We start from the raw sequence: 16,949 nt of genomic DNA, 5'->3' as shown, positions 1-16,949 counted from the left end.
CAGGTTGCTTTGTAGAACTGTTGCAGAAAACCTCACTAAACCACATGGAGGGGCCTCAACATAGTCGTCCAAATGAAACCATACAAAAACCAAACTAACACAACCCAAACGCTAAAGTCTCCTGCAGCCTACCAGAGAACTTCTTTAAACAGAGAATCAGGACAGGAACTCTTACCTTCTGGACAACCAACCTTGGTTCACAAACAAGAGTACAGAATGTGTCTGACCAAAAACCTCTGAAGACTCACTACAGCCAAGATAAACACACAACTCAGCTGCATCAAACCCACTAATCACTGCACACATTAGCACCATGTGTTAACTGTGGCTAAAGCACCACATTTACCAAGACAACTATCCAGTACAAAGTCCTAAAACACACCAAGAAACACATTAAAGACTATTTTACTGCTGGAAGCTGCAAGCCAACGCCTAAAGAACAAACTGAAGCAACAGAGCCAAACCCGGTTCAGTGGTGAAGAGAAACAGGAAATGTTTGGCTGCAGCTAAACAAAGCAGGAAGACACTGAGCTGCTCAGGTGTTCCTGATAACACTGAGCTGCTCAGGTGTTCCTGATAACACCAAGCAGCCACCTGGACAGCCAATAGGAACACAGCTTACTGGAAGTCCAGAGGGCTGGCTTAGTGAAGGAGATTTAGCTTAAAGTTGAAGCAGAAAGTTAACAAAGAAAGTTGAAAACCACCTTCTGATCCCTGAAATCTCTGAGTTTTCACACAAAGAACGCCTGAACATGTCAAACTGGTTCCATATTAGAACCACCATTGTAAAAACGTCATAGTATGGTGTGTTGCTCAAAAAACATTAGGACCCGGCTGTCTGGGGTCGCCGAGGAGCAACACAAAAACAGGACAAACGCTGGTTTTCAGGAGGTTAGGAGGCTATTTATTTGAAAGAGGAACTTTACAACAAGAAAAATCACAAAGTCTGTCTTTAGTTCAGCTGAATATTAATTTTTGTCTTTTTTATTGACCAAACTTTTCAGGAAGTAGATGAAGAATAATTAAAGCTCTCATGTAGAAGTCCAACTTATTTTGGATCCTTGTGGAGAGTTTAATCTTAGAGTTTGTAAAGCTGTTGAGTTTTTAGAGTCACATGGATTGTTTTGACATTTAATAACCGAATCCTGAAATAAAATTATTGTTGTGGATTTCTGTTGTTTAGTCTGGACTAAACAAATAACAGCAGCATAAATCTCAGACGTCATTATGAGGAGTCTGGATTGAGGTTTCTCACATGATAATGATCAAAACATGAAATTTAGGTTGATTTAAAGGAATATTCCACCTTAAATCTTTGAATGTTGACCTAAAAGGTTGGTTTCAGGAAGTATTCCACCTACAAGGTCCTCACACATCCACCTTAAAGGAACATTCCACCAAAAAGCTTTGGACATGGACCTAAAATGTTAGTTTAACCGAGTATTCCATCCAAAATCCTCAAAGACACCTGAGGGGCTGGTTAAAAGGAATATTCCACCTCAAACCTCAAATATAGACCCGAAAGGGCGGTTTAGAAAAAATCCTTCAATGTAGACCAAAAAAGTTAGTATGGAGGAATATTCCACCTGAAATGTAGACCTGAGAAGTTGGTTTGGAAGAATATACCATCCTAAACATCCTTAAATGTAGACTAAAAGACGGTTTGGAAGAAAATTCCACCTAAAATCCTCCCATGTAGACCTAAAAGGTGAGTTTAATGGTATATTCTACCTAAAATTCACTACTGTAGACCTTGGAGGTTGGTCTGATGGTATATTCCACCCAACATCCTTGAACTTAAACTTAAAAAGTTCGTTCAAAGGAATATTCCACCTAAAATCCTTCAATGTAGACCAAAAAAATCTTGGTGTAAAGGAGTATTCCACCTTAAATGTAGACCTAAAGGATGGTTTGGAGTAATATTCTACTCTAAAATCTTCCAATGTAGACCTAAAAGGTTTATCTGATGGTATATTCTACCCAACATCCTGGAACATTTACCTAAAAGGTTGGTTTAATGGTATATTCCCAGAAGAACCCTTGAACATTGGGCTTATTGGTATATTCCACCCAAAATACTTACATACAGTCATCTGTATATACATATACCAAGAAGTCAGTGTAAAGGAAGTGTAGACCTAAAAGGATTGTTTAAAGGAATATTTAAACGATTATTTTCATTATTTATTAATCTGTTATCAGTCAGAACCCTGGCAAACTTATTTTCTTCATTTTTTTTAGTGGAAGTCACAAATAAAGGAGCTCTTGGTTTTTCCTGGCGTTACTGAGTCCAAAGCTGCTGTTTCAACACAGACATGTTCACATGCATCCATTAACCTCTCAGCACTCAAACACCCACAGACAGGAGGCCGGCTGGACCGAGGCTCGGTGGCGTCCTCAGACCCACCAGTCGGGGAGTCGCTGAACTTGTTGGTCCGGTTTGAAGGCCTCCGTGTGGTCCAGTAGAAGTCCATGTAGTCGGTGTTGGCTTTGAACCGCAGCGACTGGCCGCCATCAGGTGGACCTGCTCGTCCTCGTAGGGCTCCTCCTGTAGCCTTGAGGGGACCACAGGAACATTCAGTAGCTGTTGGAGTTCTTCCTGTCAGGCTCGTGGTAGAACGGCTCTGAAGTATCTTGTACTCGTTTTATCTGGAACAATCTAACAGCCTAAACTGTCAACAGTGGTGTAAAGAAGCAAACACACAGGCATAGATTAGGACTCAAACTAGATTTATTTTAGAAAAGAAACCAACTTAGAGGCATTTGTTCACACATGTGGCTGAATAGGAGGCCGTCCAATCAGATTCGAGGTCTTCACTCTGTAGGTTGGTTGTTCAGTGAGACTCTTGGACCTCCATCAGCTGACGTGGATGTTTGATGGTCTTCCTCTCTAGTGCCAGATGATTCATCCATGAATTCAGCAGCTACAGACTGAAATGAAACTCATGCTGCCGTGATTGAATTCCTGTTCCAGATCAAATGTTCAGAGCTCACCTTGAATGCAGCCGTCTGCTGTCTGATAGTTTTTCTCATTGTAGTCTTCAATAAAGTCTTTTTCCTTATGTCAGGATGTGGTGAGACTCTTTCTCAGTCTCTGCAGACGTCCCTCATTGTGCATCTCCAGAGAAGAAACAGAAAAACTGATCACTGCTTCAGCATCACAAACGCTCTCCAGCATTGAGAGTGTTTTAGGAATTAATTCATTGTGTTGTGAACCTTGAAGGAGCAGAAACTTTACAGCTGCCAAAGATATGAGTTCCAATTCTGGATGTTTTAGAAAATGAAGTTCATCAAATGAACACCTGATTGTTGCTGATAACTCTCATTAAATTACTGAAGAAATCTAACATAAAAACCTGCAAACTCTCAGGCAGCTTTTGTTAAAATTTGTCTATAATTCTATCATCATGTTCTGGAACCAGGACTCTGCAGAAGTTCCTTCAATCAGATACTTGTGTGTTTCTATTAAAGGCCTCAGGTTTCAACGTACAGCAGAGGATTAGAAAGGAGTGATTTTAATGTTTAAATCAGTCCAGTCAATGTTTGGAGTAAAAATGATTAAAACACGATGATTTTAATCAGATAGATTTGTGTCAACTAACGTTGTAGAGTCTCACTTAAATATATCCAAAGGAGTTCAGTGTATTTACATTTTATAGAATATTTGATTTCTTAATCTCAATACTGTAGGGTGTGACCCTAAATATTATCATAATGATGTAAATTTAAATAATAAATAATACTGTAGTGCAGAGTCATAAACTTTAATCAGCTAAACTTACATAAATATCACTGTACAATCTTAACCTGAACATTCATATTATTGAGGTAAATTTACATAAATCCTGATATTCTAGAGTCTTAGCCGGAATATGTCTAACACGTGCTGATAAACAACAATAACCTGACTTCCAGATAATATTTGTTGTCTGTGATTGTGAGACTAAATTTCTCCACATTCTGGAACTTTACCTGCAGCACTTGTAGGAATAAATCAAAATAAAATCTGTTCATTTCCACATTATGCAAATTTATTTATTGTTAATATCTCAGACTGAATGGTAGCTGGCAGTAAAAACAAACTCATCTGCTGGACTGAATTTCCCAAAATGGAAACATGGACAGAATTTAACACTCATGTATCCATGGCAACGCTAAAGTTTCTGCTTCTTACCAAAGTTCACAACACAAGTAAAAATTTTAATGTAAAACCTCAGAGATGACTGCTAACCATAAGTATTCTGATCAATACTTCATGATCAATATCAGGACAGATGTTACAACTCCAGCTGTTCCCTTAGACTGCAGTTATTCACAGAGAAATTAAAACATCACATTCCTCATAAAAACTAGATGGGACTTTTATTATAATAAAGTGCTGGTGAATAAACAGTGTAAAAAGTGCAAAGCAGCTCCATTAAATCAGGAGATGTGAGACTTCCACAGCATGGATCACCATCTGCTGTGTTGATTCATAGCTGAATGTCAGAATGAACTGAGCTAGAAAAGCTGCTTTGAGCTGCAACATTACGGTCTGACAATCCAACACCATCACAGTTTTCATCTGGTTGTTTTGCTCCAACATGCTGTGAAGTTCAGTTTTTACCTGAATCAATACAGAGATTCTATTTCCAACCAAGACGGGAATAAAAATAAGAATGTTGTGAGGTTATTAATGCAACTAAATCCTTTCAGATGAAAGGATTTACTTCTAAGTTCTAATTCAAGTTTCAGTTGGAGCGCATTGCATTCACAAAGAAAAACAGCGATACCTTCATAGCAACATTTAATAAACCTAAAGCTTCCCTGCTGGCTCATTGGTAGAGTTTGTTACTGAGCATCTGAACCTTAAATCCAGTGAGACGACCATCTTCAGTCGAGGCCAGTCAGAGAACTTCAAGACCTTCCATCAGCTGGACCAGATGTGGCATCATCTCCCTCTGAACATCTGGATGACAGGAGAAAAGACAGAAATCAAACACAGATCACAGAAATACAATTTATTCACTTTCATCATTTTATAAAAGTAGCATGAACTTTATTAAAACTTGACAACATCAGTAATGGAAGTAAATTTTTTATCTCATGTTGAAGCTAAATTTAAAGTCAATTTTAATGACAGTTTATTATGAGAGGAGTGAGAATGGAGCTTTTCTTTCCTTTTTAGAATATTCCCTCAAAATATTCTGTTTATTATTGGTTTTAGAAGCATTTTTCTTATTTATTTTTAGATACCTCAGACTGATGCACTTTGCTGGTTTGCAGATAATTTCATGTACGATGACAATAAAGATCTTCTATTATAACATATTTTGCTAAAACAAGAACGGCAAACCTTCTCAACCATCTCAGTCTGCAAAATTCCAACTGCGACAAAGAATTATCTGATGTAGTTATTATTACAATCTTTACTGAACCAGCCCTGGAATTAATAAAAATCTGTATATGGATATGATTTTCTCTGATGGGACTAGTGCTGGTTGAAATGACGATACATATCGTGGGAACGATAGAAAAGTTTCTATCATGCCATTTCTCTTCTATCATTTCTGTCGTTTCTAACCTAATTTTATCATTAAAGCAAATATATCATTAAATAGCCTGCGACGATTGTATTAGTGTTTTCTTGTCACTATGCATACTCTAAATTGATATAAGTGAAAATAAAGAAGAATAAAGAGATTTTTTGCGAAGAAACTCCGTCTTGTGGTGTTGCGACATGATCCTGCTTTATGTTCTTTGATTCTCACGCGGGTTTGCGACATGCTTTACGTTACTTAACTCATGAGTGCTGAACAATGGACGCGCAACAGGTTGAATGTTCATGCCCGGAGTTGCAACAGACAGAGACAGCTACGCAGGCAGCCCAAGAAGAAGCACTTTCACCGAAAAGAGGGGGTACGTCTGTGATTTGGTTACATTTTGGGTTCAAGAGGTCCGACATGGAGCAGAAGATGGCCAAATGCAAACTGTATGATTTTGAAAAAAATATAAAGGCTACTGTACCTCCGCCACAGCTGTTTTCATTTGATACATTTATAATGCTGCACTAAAATGTATGTTTCTCATTTGTGACAGTTCAGCTATATGTCACTTCAAAATAAAGTTGGAGAAAAGTAAGCAATGAAATTTTTGTCAAACTTTTCAGAGAATAACTGAAAACATACTTTATTGTGGTATATCGCGATATATATTGTTATCGTGATATAAAATAATCCATACCGTGATATAAGATTTTTTCCATATCGCCCAGCACTAGATGGGACCACTATGGAAGCCGTAGTAATTATTAACTATCCTTTGAAGGGAAAGATTGGATCTTCATTCAGGTGGATAAAAAAATGCTGTCCCTTTAAAAAAAAAAAAAAAAAAAAAAAACTGCATACAATAAAGTAACTCTCTTCTGCACTGCACACATTCTACACTTTTGTATAACTCTGGATGTCAGAGTAAAGGCAGACAGATCCACCGATCAGCCACAACATTCTGACCACTGACAGCTGAAGAGAACAACATCCATCATCTTGTTCTAATGCAACGTTCTGCTGGGAAACCTTGACGTTCATGTGGGTGTTTGACATGTACCACCACCTAAACACTGCAGGACAAAAAACCCCCTAGTCTCCATGGCAACAGCAGTCCTTGATGCCAGCTGCCACCCTCAGCAGGACAAACTAAAAGTGCTCAGGAGTGGTCTGAGGAACACGACAGAGCTAAGCTGTTCACCTGGGTTCCACACTCCCCACATCCAGATCTGATGGAGCATCTGTGGGATGGTCCAGGATCAGCCCTGGTCTCGGTAGGATCCACCCTGCAACCCACAGGACCCACAGGATCCACAGGACATCCCCCAGAGGTTCTGATGAATCACTGGGTCAGAGAAGTTTTAGCAGCATAAAGAGACCAACACAGTATTAGTCAGGTGGTCATAATGTTACACTGTTATATTGTCATGCTGATTATATGATCAGTAAATGTTACCATCAATTATAACGTCCACATTGATCAGGAAAAAAAACCAACTATCAGTTCATTCAGAAACTGTGGGGTTAAACCTAAAAACACAGACCTCAACAACAGTTTGTTTCAAAGCAGAACACCAGCTGGTTTTCACTAAAGAAGCTTTCAGAGCAACAATTAAATGACAGTTTTGTTCTCAATAAGTTCACAGAGTCAGAGTCAGCCAAAATAATGTACACACACATCAGGAAAAGAATTTTTTTATAGATATTTCATTTGTATAAGTACTTCTACACATATAGATACCATTTTCTAAGTTTGATCAAATCACGATAACTCTGTGTCCTGTTGTACGATGTTTTCCCGACAGATGGCGCTACCCTCATGAATGGAGCATCAACAAGTGACGTCTACAACACAACAGAAATGTCTGGAAGCCAGTGGCCACCACTTTGAGCACCTCTTGTAATTGTAGAGGCCAAAGATAACTTTTATTAATCTCGTGATGTCTGAATAAATTTGGTATTGCAATATTTATGCAGTTTTTCTTTTCCTGATGTGTGTAAACATTTCTGACAGGTCACCAATCAACATCTTTTTATAATAATGACAAACATACCTGCATTCTACAGGAGTGATTTTCCTCGTGCAGGTAAAGATGTGTGAGGAGCTTAGAGATGACAGGAGCAGGAGTCATCCTCACTAATTCAGCTTCCACCTAGAAACAGAAAGACCACAAACAAACACACTGATATACTCTCAAATGTTGTGTAAAAAGCAGCCTGTCCTCTGAGCTACTGAGAAATCTTCCCGAACAAAGTTTCTACGTGTAAATCGGCTCAACAAAAACTAAAGCCTCAGTCAGATAACCCGCTAGCTAACTTAGCCGCTTAGCTAGCTAACGCGTCAGGACCAACTGCTCAAACAGGACAAAACACAACTCTTCACAAGTCGCTGACTTAACGTACAACAAAACAACGCTACTGGTTAGAGCTGTTTATCTTCTCACCGTGTTTTACTCCAAAAACAAAGTCCACAGCAGCTATAGTCTGACCAATCACTGCTCTCTGGCTCTCAGTCAGTCTGACCAATCACTGCTCTTTGGCTCCGCCCTCTGAGAATCTTTTTTGTCGTTTGGCTCCACACTTGCTGATGACCACTTCCGGTCTCAGAAAATGAAAAAACGGACCTGTTTTGTTTCTGTCTCTTACTGATTTAATTTTTTTGTTATCCTTAAAAAAAATGAAAATCAAAGCATTTTTAAAATTTCGTATATCCCTTTTTGATCATGAAAAGGAAAAATGGCTTGTATTTCAATTTTAATTTTTGTATTTTAAAACGAAAATCAAATAACCACTCGTTTTTTGTTTTTCAATACCCGTTTCAGAACGGAAAATCCAATTGCCAAAATATACACGGACCACTGTCGACTATCACTGAATTCGTTTGATACTTAATAAGCACACCGATGTAAATGGATAACACTAGATGAGTTTAGGTTTTACTGACGCATAACAGACAATATGAAAGTACAGTAACCCACTGAGTACCTGCTTATTGGGTTCAGATCAGTCCTAAAAAAATAGTTTCTACTATTTCTGAATATCCCTCAGCATCCGAATTTCCTCAGAGCTTGCACAGAATCCACAGTTAGTTCTTTAGTTCCTCAGAGGCTGGGGGTGCATAGAGCCTCTTGTGTTTAATCCTGCAGGCATCAGCAGAATGTTGTTGTTGTTGTTTGGTGTTTTGCTCATGGCTGAGACATTTTAGAATTAACAGAAATAGCTCTAGAAAGTAAATAAACCTGACAGATTCTGAATGGTTCATCTGAAAGGCAGTTGGCAAGAATGGGGCAGGATTATACGTTTGAGCTCGATGACTATTGATTTCTCAGTTGGAACGTAGAATCTCAGTAAAGTTCTTAACAGCTTTTACTTTACATCGATAACAGCCACAAAACACAGTAATAATGTATTTGCACCATATGGGACCTTTAAAACCAGATAATTCTCAGACAACTTCTGAACTGTCCCAGTGCATGATGTGGTGAGTCAGACTGTGGGCTGCAGATTGTAGCCTGTGTGTGTTCACATTTTGGTGAATAAAGTGCGCCAAATTAGCTGTTACCAGTTTACAGTCATAATTTCAAGATCCAGATGCGCACTCCTGCTACTGATCCTAATTATGAGACGGTTTTCTCATATTTACAACATAAAGCAAACATACTAATGAAACAGAAGCCTGAACAGAAGTTTAGAATTTGCCAGAGAATTTTGAGGCTTTAAAGTTTCCTCCAGAATCTAAGTAATTCAGCAACAGTTGCCAGTATAGTCGTTGTCCAGACAGACATCTTTTCTGGATTATTAGTGAAAAATGTCAACTGTGCATGTTGTATTTAAATTAATTTGCTCTACTTTACATTGTCCTTCTTGCGATGTGACTATCCACATTAGCTCATTACAATGTTGATGCCAACACAATATATTGTGCAGCCCTAATAAATTTTTTTCTTATTATTGCAATTATTCAAGTTGATCGAGTTAAATTTAAATATAAATTTATCCACATTCAGTCTGTAGTGGCACATATCTGCTTGTATACTTGTCTGTACATGATAAAGAAGCCATGGTATTATTAATAAAAGGGTTTTTACAGATAAGCCAAACCTGATGCTGAAAGATTCAAGACCTTGCTGTGAGACCTGACGGGTTTTAGTGCAAAATCTAGAGCTAAAATATCTAAATGTTGATAAAATCTCAAAGGTATACGTGAGCAAGCATTTTCATGTCAGACAGTTGTCTGACATGAAAATGATGAAACAAGAAAAGTGTGCAGTTTGTCTTTCAGTTGCATCAGTCAGCAGACAGCTCTGGTGTTCAAATGGCGCCTCCTTCTGGCTGCTCATCGACACAACTCCTCAGTGTACAGAGTAAATTTATCCAAGCTTTTAGTACCCAGGGATACCCGCTAAAACTGACAAAGTCCATTAACTGATTATTCAGTGAGAAAAGGTCAGTGAAAATCATTGTAATTAATTGATTGATAATTGAAATATTTTTTTCAAGCAGGAATTCTTTTCAAAAGTGGGGATTTGGTGCTTTTCTTTGTTACATAATAATTTATTAAACAAAACAAGCCCTCTGTGTGTCACCAGCAGCAATTTTGAATTAATACATACATTTATTCACAATTTTTGGTCATTTTCTAGACATTTAATAGAGAAAATAATCAGCAGATTGGTAAATAAGGAATAAAATGAGCTTGTGGCATCTCTAACAAAAATACAGAAAATGCAGATTTCAGAACCTATAGCAAGAAATTACAGTATTGTAACCAGGCATTAAATGGTCATTAGGCCTGTTATCAAAAGGACTAGACTACAAAAGTAGTATATAAAAAAAAAAATCAGTAAAACTTTAAAATGCAATTTTTTTTCACAGTTTGTGAAAATATTGATTATTGCATGATGTGTTTTTAGTTCAAGTAAATAATCCTTGTCGTTAAAGTTGTGGATTGAGACGTGAGACCCCTGACAAAGACCCTCCACCTTTCAAAGGCTTCTCACCCTCCCATATAGGTCCCTCAGGCTGAAAAAGTCATGAACAATGCTGCCTCCACTTAAATTTATCAGCAACAATAACCCAATCATATTTTACAACGCTCACAGGGGGCATTTTCTGCTTAAAGAGATATGAAACACATCCTTAATGCACATTTTGTAGTGTTACTTCTGTCCGAATCTTAATATCTGTCAGTCTTCTGGTGTAATGTACGTATTTAGTGTTGTGTTACTGTCTGTAACTCCTAAAGAACACACAGCACAGTTGCAAATTTTTCAAAAAATGTATTGTACAAAATGGACACAATCAGAAGTCTTTCAGTAACAAAGAAGAAACACAAAAGAAAAAAAACAGTTTTACAGTAAAACGGAGAATGAAGAACTAATTTCCATCAATCAATGATAATGATGTTTGATGAATTAGACAATAATATATAATTCCTGAATGGCATCGGACAACATTGCGATTATAACTTAAGACAACTCCATGAAACAAATAGCCATGAACAAAGAGATGCTGGCCTGTCAACTTAATGCAGCACTGGTGTTATACTTTGTCCATAAGCACATGAGGGTCAGCATGACGTACATTTCATCTATTGCAGAAGTCCATAAGAGTCTGCACAAACCTCTCCATGGACGTTTGCATGAAGCCCAAAGTTTGTATCTGTGTGGCAACTTGTTTGCCTTATTTCACATCGTATGTCCTGCAATGTCATTATATTCACACATGCATATCACAGTGTCAGTGCTGAACCAATGCACTGTGTAACTGTAATTCACATTCTACTATTCATGGCAGCTGTTAAGTTCAAGCAAATCATACATGTAAATGATTCAAATTTAGTTTCAAGCGGCACATAATTATGCTCAGAAGTTTGTCTTTACATGATGTAGAAGTCATGTCACTGTTGTATTGTCACTATTAATGAGTCGAGTACAGAAATCTCCAACTGTCTTGACCTGTAAAGCTTTTTACAACACCTAGCTGTCAGACCTGCTACTGTTAGAAATTGCCAACAAAATTCCATTGTATTTTCATGTACATTGATAATAATAGCATCTTTAATCTTTAATAGTGGAATCAGAATCAGTAGTTAAAATAGCTCAGTGATGATAAAATCACTAAAATCACGTGAGAAAACTGTTGACAATGATAAAAATAAATGAGGAGAGCATTGTGCAGATTATTTTTCTTTCAATCTGCAGGCAGCTGTTGTCTTGAAGCGGCACCTCCTGCTATTCAGTCAATAACAAACACCCCTCACTGTACTGAGGAATGAAGTGAGTACAGTGTTGTCTTTAACCGATGTTATAATATTTGCATCCGTGAGCATGTAGAAGTCTGTGTAATGCAAATGTCCTCATTTGCCTAAGGCGGTGAGAGTCTGCACGGAGCCCTCTGGGGATGTTCGCATGAAGGCTAAAGTTGGTGTCTGCGTGGCAGCTAGTGGTGCAAGAGCACAGAGACGCCAAACTACTGTGCATTTATGGAAAGCATTCTCCAAGTGAACAAAAAGTACTACAACAACAATTGCCATTTTGTGGTGTCCACAGCTGTCTGTGTGCTCATCTAGAAGGGAGTATAATCACGGATTAAGTGAAAATCATGTATCCCAAGTGTGATTGTCTGCACGGGGCTGCGTGCTGTAAATTGCGTCATCAGACAAAGTCTGTGAGGGTCCATGTGAAGCTCATAAACTGTGACTGCATGGACTGTCTTGCACTGCAAGCATGTCAACTGTGCATGTGTCAGGAACATGGCCTGCCATGAGGAGAAACTTTATGAGGAGATTCTCATCCACATCTTCATCATTCATATTTAAAAGAGCTGTTATCGAAGTAGTTGCAGAAGGACTTCAGGGGTGCTGATGATTTGCAAAAATGAGGAAATTTTTTTCAAAATTTTCAGTTACTTTTAACTTTTTCTGATTTGATGCTTTAAAATGCTGATGGAAACATGGCTAGTGTGTGCTTTGGCTTAGACAGAGGAATAGACTTGTACCTAGGACTGTGTAGACCAGTTGCTGTTGAGGAACAGAACCATGTTAAGGTTTTCTGGCTCGATGGAGCTCCTGAGGTTGCAGAACTGATCACCTGCCCTGGAGAACGCTTTCTCTAAGGGCACAGCAGTGGAGACGACCCCAAGTCTCTTCACAGCGTGCTTGCTTAATAGAGAGAATTCCTCCTTTCCTGTGTACCTCCACCAGGCCAAAGGATTTGACTCCTGTGCATTGGGTTTATAAGCCTTGTATTTGTCCAGTTGGACTTTCAGCTTGTCAGCAGAATTCTCTTTGCTTGCACTGAGCTCCATCATTATCTTCTTAATTGCTAGGTTCTTGGCATTGTCTCTTAGGTGGTTTTTGTATCTTGGGTCGAGGAATGTGACGGTAGCTAGTTTGTGCTCGTTGACATTGCCGAATTCGAGTTGGCATTTTGACAGTAGTATTTTGGCAACATGATTCTTGCGCTTTGCTTCTTCTCCAAGTGCATCCATGAGCTTCGATATCACAGGCACCACGACTGAAATGGTCTCAAATCCTTTGCCTTTAAACATGGAAGTGGCTTCCTTCAGAGGTTCCAGAGCTGATATGACGTTCTTGATGTTCTTTTTATCGCTTTCGTTTAGAATTAAATCTGTCTTCCCCCTCTCATTGATCACTATCATCATGACTGAGTACTGCTCATCCAGTGGTTGAAGCATGTCCAGCCAAGTGAGACATCTGTCCCTGGAACACATGATCAGCTCAGTTTGTTTCTTGTGCAGTTTGCCTTGCAATTCTCTGAGCTCCTTCTCAGCTTCAGAGTCATACTTCAAGAACCGGATGATGTTGCAGCACTTGTTGAGAACGCTGGACAGCTCATTGTTGTTCATCACATCCTTAAATATTGCATTCAGAATGTCAGAAAAGCAAGGAATGTGAGTCCATCTCGTTTTACTTCCTTTTAGCTGTGGCATGCCAGCTGTGACAACAGTATGAACCTTTTCTGTCACATGCCAAGTTTCCATGATGGCTGAGAGCTGATTTAGTATGTTGGCTGGTGATTCATCCCCAAACAGGCCGGTAGTTTTAAGTATGTAGGACTTCAGACTTCCGAGGTTGTCCACAAAATGGCACCTGACGGTTAGATAGGAGTCTTCAGATCTTGAAGACCACAGCTCACATGTCAACACGATGTCTTCAACTGAGGTCAGGGTGCTTTGCAACTCTTTTTCTTTTTCCTTGTAGACCTTGAGAAGTAGTGACTGCATCACAGATTTGGTAGGGATTTGCTGTGCGGGCTTTAAGGCTTTTGCAAAATCAAGAAAGTTTGCATCTTCTGTGATGCCCAAAGGCTGCAGATTACATACAATCATCTTCAGCAGCTGTGTTTTAATTGTTAGTATTTCTCGGCCCCCGGCTGTGGAAGGAAACAGATTTAAAGTTAGGGTATTCTGTGGTGTTATGCTTATTTCCAACATTAGCAGTGCAGTGGCTGGTGAAACCATTTCTAGATGTCCCTTCAAAAAGGACCCTTCAAAGAAGGCAGCAGAACAGCTGCTGCATTGTGTTTGAGGGGGAAAAGTTTAAAGTCCCATTACACAATAATATCATAAATAAATAAAGAACCGGATCAAATTGGATGGCTGTGTATCTGACAGCATCCTTTTATTGGTTTATTTATTACTTTCTCAACGTATAATTCACTATTAATGATAATATATATAATATATAATATAAATATTATAAATATCAATATTGTAATACCCATATGTGATATCAGTTTCAGTGTTAGGCTAGAAGTACCTTTAAAAGTAATGAATCTTAACACTACAACACCTTATGGTACCATCAAATGTGTTTTCGTTGCTACTTGCACAATGAGTCTCAATAAAGCTTCAACTGTATGTAGATTTTGGTGTGTTAAAGATACAGATCAACGTGAATGAGAAAGGAGTTTTGCAATTTAGACAGCAGGTTGTCTCTCTGCGATGTGTGTGGACAGATAGCATTGTCGAAATGCGGAAAAATTCTTCCTTGAATCGCTTCAGGCAACTTGACGCGCATTGCTCGTGCATGTCCATCCACAGATAAACATGCAGTTCAAAGTGGCGCCTTGTTGACGGTAATACGGAACATACGGTAAGATTGCTGTCACGACATTTATAGGAAGGTGATCCAGTTGCTCATTTTGACATGAAACTGACAAGCTGAGATGCAGTCAGATCCATGGAACGAAGCGCATGTCTGAGAGGAGCGTCAGAAGCATCATTTCTAATTCTTACTGAGAAACAGCGATATCTCGGTCCATACATGTTGGAGCCTGATGCCATCCAGAAAATGAGCGTGGAGGACAGCGCATGTACTTTCTTGTTATCTCACACAGTGAGCATGTGTAATCTGCAAACCCGCACGACGGAAAACGCTTTGGCCTCTTATTTGTGCAGGAAGGCTGGTAAAGCTCAATAATATTTATAAGAAAAATGCTCCCTGATTAGCTGGTGAATGAGGACGAGAAGTAAGGTTTTCTAGGACAGGTAGAATAGGGTGTGTCATCCCTGCACGCAAGGGAACAGTTTTATTGAAACAGGTGCCATCTTTGAGGTGTGTACCCAGTTTGTTTTTGTTCTTATTTGTTTTAAGACCTAAGTCTATAACCCTTATTATTCATTCATATTTGCCAGTTAATAACAGTTTTCTGTGGTGTGACTGACTCATAACACATATTATAGGAACTTTAAATGTTCATGATCTTTATACTCACTTACGTGTCTGTACCAAATGAGTGTGTAAACAGCTTAGAGAGAAATCCTCTCGTTTCCACAAACCTTTTTTAAATTCTTTTTTTAAGGGTAAGGCATGCTTGTTACCTCTTCTCTCCCTGATCTGATCCCGTCTCATTGGCTGGCGGAGATTTCTCTGCATGTTGGATACACGTTTGGCTGTTGAGGATAAGCACACAATTAATTAAATGTAAAGAGCTGATTCAATGGCTAAGTGTCGTGACAAAGAAATGTTTGTCAGTGGAAGTACTCACGTTGATGTTTTCTGTTTGCACTCATGGCAGCGGTGGTTCAGCGTCTCTTCGGTCTCGATCAGTGACTGAAAAGTTGCAGTCCTCTCTGTGTTTAGTTTTTGCTCCGTCTGCTCGACTCCTTTTATCAGCCGAGACAGGAAAGCGAAACTTAAGGCTGTAAATTCGTCCTGACGTGTCTGCTGATGACTAATACACATTTATCATACCAAGCTCTTTTTTTCTATCGAAACCAAAGTAATATTTGTTTTAAATAATTCAATTACGGGCTGTGAATGAGTCTTTACTTGTCTGGTGATGACCGATACATTATTTATTAAGCAGATGAAAGTAAGTGAACCACAAGATCAAAACTTGAAGTAGAAGTCTGTTCTTCCTTTCATATTCCATAAATGCTCAGTAAAGATATTGTTGCAGTTTGGCTCAAAAAACCTAACAAAAACAGGGAGACAATAACTGTGTGGTGACTAAAATAGATTTATTTTAACAAAAGAAAAGCAACAACAATGACCCTCTACTCAGCCTCTGCAGCAAAACACGTAACTGGTGAACTGGTGGAGGCTCCTCACTGTATGAAGTGATTTAGGTTTTCAGAATTCAATAAAAGTATTGAGTTTTCAAGACGTTTTATATTTTAAGACACATTTCATTCTGTTAACTTGTCGTAGCTGAAAATATCTTGTTAAATTACAATTTATTATGAGGCACTTGACTCTCCATGTTTTTCCTTTTTTGGTTTTGATGAACCGCAACACTCAGTAACTAAATGCGCTCCTCATAGCAGAGTAACATGATATTAAGCGGTTATTGAAATTTAAAGTACATTTCTGGTGTTTGTTTTTTTATTGATCATATTGATCATCAACTTATCAACTCAGCAGTAATGCAATCATTGAGGGTTGGTAAAATTTAAATTTATTTGACATTCAGTTGATATTGCACAGGTGTGTACTCAGTTCTGTTGTATACTGTAAATGTAGTTTCAGTTTGTCACATTTCTCTGCTGTTAGTGCTGTGACGACTGTGTTACGTTTGTGTTTTTACAGTCTGTGGCTGATACCTGGTGTCATTTTGGCAATTGATTTATTTTGATTAAAAGAAACATGCCTCTCAAACTTGTAGATTAATGGCCGCAGAATTGGCACTTTATAGAAGAAACAGTCAGGCATTCATGTTTATTAATGACTAAAAACAGACATTTTCATAGGTGCTGGAAACCCAAATGTTGCAATTATGTTGGTTTTATGACTTATTTTGTCCGTAACTTTGTTGCCTCATTTTATTGTGTGTAGAAAACGAAACTTAACAAAAGCTAAACCGAGCCTGTAAACTAGGCGTGACATGTCTGTTGATGATTAATACACATATTTAACACCACCAGAAATTAGTAGCTTGTTGTGTTCAGTTTGGGCTG

At 38.5% G+C, this 16,949-nt stretch overlaps 2 protein-coding genes across 4 annotated transcripts in view; both read right to left on the bottom strand.

Annotated features, from left to right (window-relative positions):
* Positions 1 to 2,713: 2,713 nt before the first annotated feature.
* The window catches only part of LOC111588723 (lysine-specific demethylase 4A), a 37,281-nt gene continuing 23,045 nt past the window's right edge, over positions 2,714 to 16,949 (bottom strand). Inside the window, exons 22-24 of one of the 2 annotated variants that reach the window (XR_008603861.1) lie at positions 7,580 to 7,678; positions 6,727 to 6,870; positions 2,714 to 4,948 (exon numbers count right to left, since the gene is read on the bottom strand). Coding sequence is in view for 1 of the 2 variants with exons in the window: in XM_055016982.1 (XP_054872957.1) it covers positions 4,931 to 4,948; positions 7,580 to 7,678 (117 nt within the window). In the remaining variant the exon portion in view is untranslated. The remainder of the gene's footprint in view (positions 4,949 to 6,726; positions 6,871 to 7,579; positions 7,679 to 16,949) is intronic. The other variant, XM_055016982.1, reaches the window with a different exon arrangement.
* Positions 10,790 to 15,681, bottom strand: si:ch211-152f22.4 (uncharacterized). 2 transcript variants are annotated; one of them, XM_035943455.2, is made up of 3 exons: positions 15,539 to 15,681; positions 15,330 to 15,443; positions 10,790 to 13,921 (listed from the first exon to the last, which is right to left on the bottom strand). In XM_035943455.2, the coding sequence occupies exons 1-3, from the start codon at positions 15,561 to 15,563 to the stop codon at positions 12,525 to 12,527; spliced, it is 1,536 nt and encodes a 511-aa protein (XP_035799348.2). In that variant the 5' UTR covers positions 15,564 to 15,681; the 3' UTR covers positions 10,790 to 12,524. The 2 variants fall into 2 exon arrangements, with proteins under 2 accessions (XP_035799348.2, XP_023155350.2); XM_023299582.3 differs by having other exon boundaries at positions 15,372 to 15,443.

The sequence above is a fragment of the Amphiprion ocellaris genome, chromosome 2 (genome assembly GCF_022539595.1).
Source record: "Amphiprion ocellaris isolate individual 3 ecotype Okinawa chromosome 2, ASM2253959v1, whole genome shotgun sequence".
Taxonomy (NCBI): Eukaryota; Metazoa; Chordata; class Actinopteri; family Pomacentridae; genus Amphiprion; species Amphiprion ocellaris.
The sequence above is the reverse complement of the archived record's forward strand: the minus strand, read 5'-3'. Positions and strand labels throughout refer to the sequence as shown.